Source organism: Triticum aestivum, chromosome 5B (assembly GCF_018294505.1).
Source record: "Triticum aestivum cultivar Chinese Spring chromosome 5B, IWGSC CS RefSeq v2.1, whole genome shotgun sequence".
Classification (NCBI taxonomy): Eukaryota; Viridiplantae; Streptophyta; class Magnoliopsida; order Poales; family Poaceae; genus Triticum; species Triticum aestivum.
In genome coordinates, this window is record NC_057807.1 from 590,244,157 (window position 1) to 590,247,088 (window position 2,932).

The following is a 2,932-nucleotide window of genomic DNA, read 5'->3' on the forward strand; positions in this document are numbered from 1 at the left end:
GGTTTAATGATTACAGTCACACACAAAACCGCATTTGCTCAGGATACTATTAGCTCCTGGTCTGTACAAGGCTACCATTGGCTTGCTGTTGTCAGTTGTTTGACGCTACTGAAACTACATGAGTTCGAACCTGTCTAGAGCATTTATTTTTGCGATTTTTTGAACGCACGCTATGATTTTTCGATGTTGAGGAGGAACGAGTCGTCTTCTTCTTTCCGGTCAACGGGCTACAGCCCATTCGAAAGCCCGAAACAGCATCGGCCCACCAAAACTAGTAGCGGAATAAAAACAGGTCAGGTCAGCCAGCGAGAAGGGAGAGAGAGAGACACCGAACGCGAGCGAGCCAGCCAAATCGACCCCCCGTACCCCGAAACCAGCGGCAGCACCACCACCCACCCATGGCCTCCCTGGCGGCGAGATCCGGCCTCCGCTCCCTGGCGGCGCGCGCCAGGGCCCCGGCCCCGGCGCCGGCCGGACGCCGCATGTCCTCCTCCGCCCACGACGACGCCTGTCCGTACACCTCGCGAACCCCCCCTCTCTCTCTTTTGCCCCGCGCCTCCCGATTCGATCGGCCGTTTGACGCGGATTTGGGGATTTTTCTCGTTTGATTGATGATGATGCCTCGCAGATGAGACGGCCAAGTGGGAGAAGATCACCATCATGGGGGCCGTCACCTGCACCCTCCTGGCGGCCTGGAACCTCTCCAAGGGCCACCCCCACTTCGACGAGCCGCCGGTCAGATCTCGTGCCTCTTGGTATATTTCGGGTTCTGTGGTGGCCTTGGTCCGAGTCTGATTTGTTTCTCGTGTTGCAGGCCTACCCATACCTGCACATCCGCAACAAGGAGTTCCCCTGGGGTATGGATTTTCAACTCCCTTTCTTCCCGTGCCCATTTCAATGCCTACTTCTGTAATTTCCTCCTTGATTTGACTGTCTGCGATGTGATTTTTATGAAAAGTGACCTTGTTTGATTGAATGCGATATGCTTTTGGTTAAAAATCATAATATTTGTATGCTGATTGTTCTAATGTATGGCGGCATTTCGTTTGATGGGTTTCACATTTCCTTCTAGGTAGATGGTGTGTTTCATTTATTAGTTGGATTCAGCTGTACATGACTCACTCACTGAAATACTGAATGATGTACTAATAATTTACAAGAATTGTTTCAGTGTGTACTGTAATAAGTGTTTTTGGGGGGTGCGACGGTGTTTAGGTCATTATTGTGCTCTATCCAAGTGATGCCATTTGTCTATCCTGGAAGTCCTCGAAGAATAGTATAAATTTTACTGACCCATTGAATCATCACCTTAGTTTCTGCTCTATGCCACATCAAGCAGTTTATTTGTGACTTCATAATGAATTTTATATGAAAGGATTCGCTTAGCTGGGTTCCCTGAATGTTTGCGAGTCTCTTTGTCATCTTAGGCCTCATTCGGTTTGAAGGATTTTTACAGGAAAAGCATAGGAAAAAAGATTCCATAGGAAAATTTCCTATAGATGCATTTGGTTTGTAGGAAACGCGTACGGGAATTTCATAGAAATACTATTCATTTCCTATGTTTTTCGAGGAATCTACACATCTACTCAAAGCTCATTTTGTGTGTAGGAATGACAGCTTCCTGTACTATTCCTAAATCCTATGTTTTGGTTTCCTCCAAACCGAATGAGGCCGTAACCTATTTAATGAATTTTCATGCTTACACTTTTTAGCATTTGGGTATGAAGGTAAAGAAAGGCATATGATCAATGCATAGTTCCATGTTGGACCGTAGAACTTCTTTAGAAACAAAGTGCAAAGCTCTTCTTAGCTAAACAAGTTCTTAGAATATTAACTGGAAAACTCTCCTTGCACCTTTTGATGCAAATCATTTCAACACATGCTTTGTACACGCTGTGACTGTCTGACCACAAATTTACCGTACTCTGTGATAGAGCTTGAACACAGATTGTACTTGCATCATGCTTTACATGTTCATTGAGCTGTACAAAGTTACAAACTTCTGCTACAGCCTCTTGTTTTGTGGGATGTATTTCTTCAGCCTCTTTTGTGCGTTGCTTTTTGTTTTTGTTGAGCTGAGTGTGTTGCTTATTAGTGCCATTTCTGTGTGCTCAACTACTTACTGTGATTATGTGATCTATTCAGTTGCTACCCCCTGATTCTCTCATGCCTACCATGGGTGATGATAGAATCTAAACCTCTTGATCTGGTAGTATTGTGTTATTCCACAAGGATCATTGCATCTTTGTTAGGAACTCCTTGAAACTTTATGTAATAGATTCATAAAGGAGAGCCATAGTAGAAAACATGACCATAAGTCCATGGTGCAACCGTTGTCATATTTTGAGCATTACAGCATTTACTCAACTACTCAAGTATATTGGTTGAACTATTTTTCCCATCAAAACAAAGATTGTTACTAGGTTAATTTAATCAGATCTTTGCAACATAAAAAAGTTAGGCTATAAATAGTTAGCATGATTGTTGTACTTTTGTGCCTGCTAAATGTTAAGCAGGGGGTTATCTTATTGGTTGCACACTTGCACTTAGTCCCAGTTTATGCTATCTATTATGTTTTGCATATTTCTTATTCTCACATGTCTTAAAATTCTACGTTGCAGGACCCAATGGCCTGTTTGAGGTCAAGCACGACCATTGAGTACTGAATAGTGCATCATAAGAAGTCGGTGAATGCTTCAGTAAAATTCTCTGGTTGTTCCAGTGTTTTTTTTTTTTTTGCATTGCGATCTATTTGTGGCAAGAAATAAGAAAGACAAACTCTTGTGTTGACAATCCGGAATTGGCTGAATTGTGTCTACCCTTTTTTTCATATCAATGATCTATACGAGGCGATTGTCTTGTCTAGCCCAGTTTCACACACCAGTCTTTAATTCTTTATAATACTCCAGTGTAATGCTCTCAGCTATATCGA

General features: G+C 43.0%; 1 protein-coding gene across 1 annotated transcript; it reads left to right on the forward strand.

Moving 5' to 3' along the window:
* The first annotated feature begins 285 nt into the window (after positions 1–285).
* LOC123113458 (cytochrome c oxidase subunit 6a, mitochondrial) lies at positions 286–2,865 on the forward strand. Its single transcript, XM_044534689.1, has 4 exons — positions 286–510; positions 629–735; positions 815–857; positions 2,622–2,865. Exons 1-4 carry the CDS (start codon positions 399–401, stop codon positions 2,657–2,659), a joined length of 300 nt encoding a protein of 99 aa, XP_044390624.1. The 5' UTR covers positions 286–398; the 3' UTR covers positions 2,660–2,865.
* The last annotated feature ends 67 nt before the right edge of the window (positions 2,866–2,932 follow it).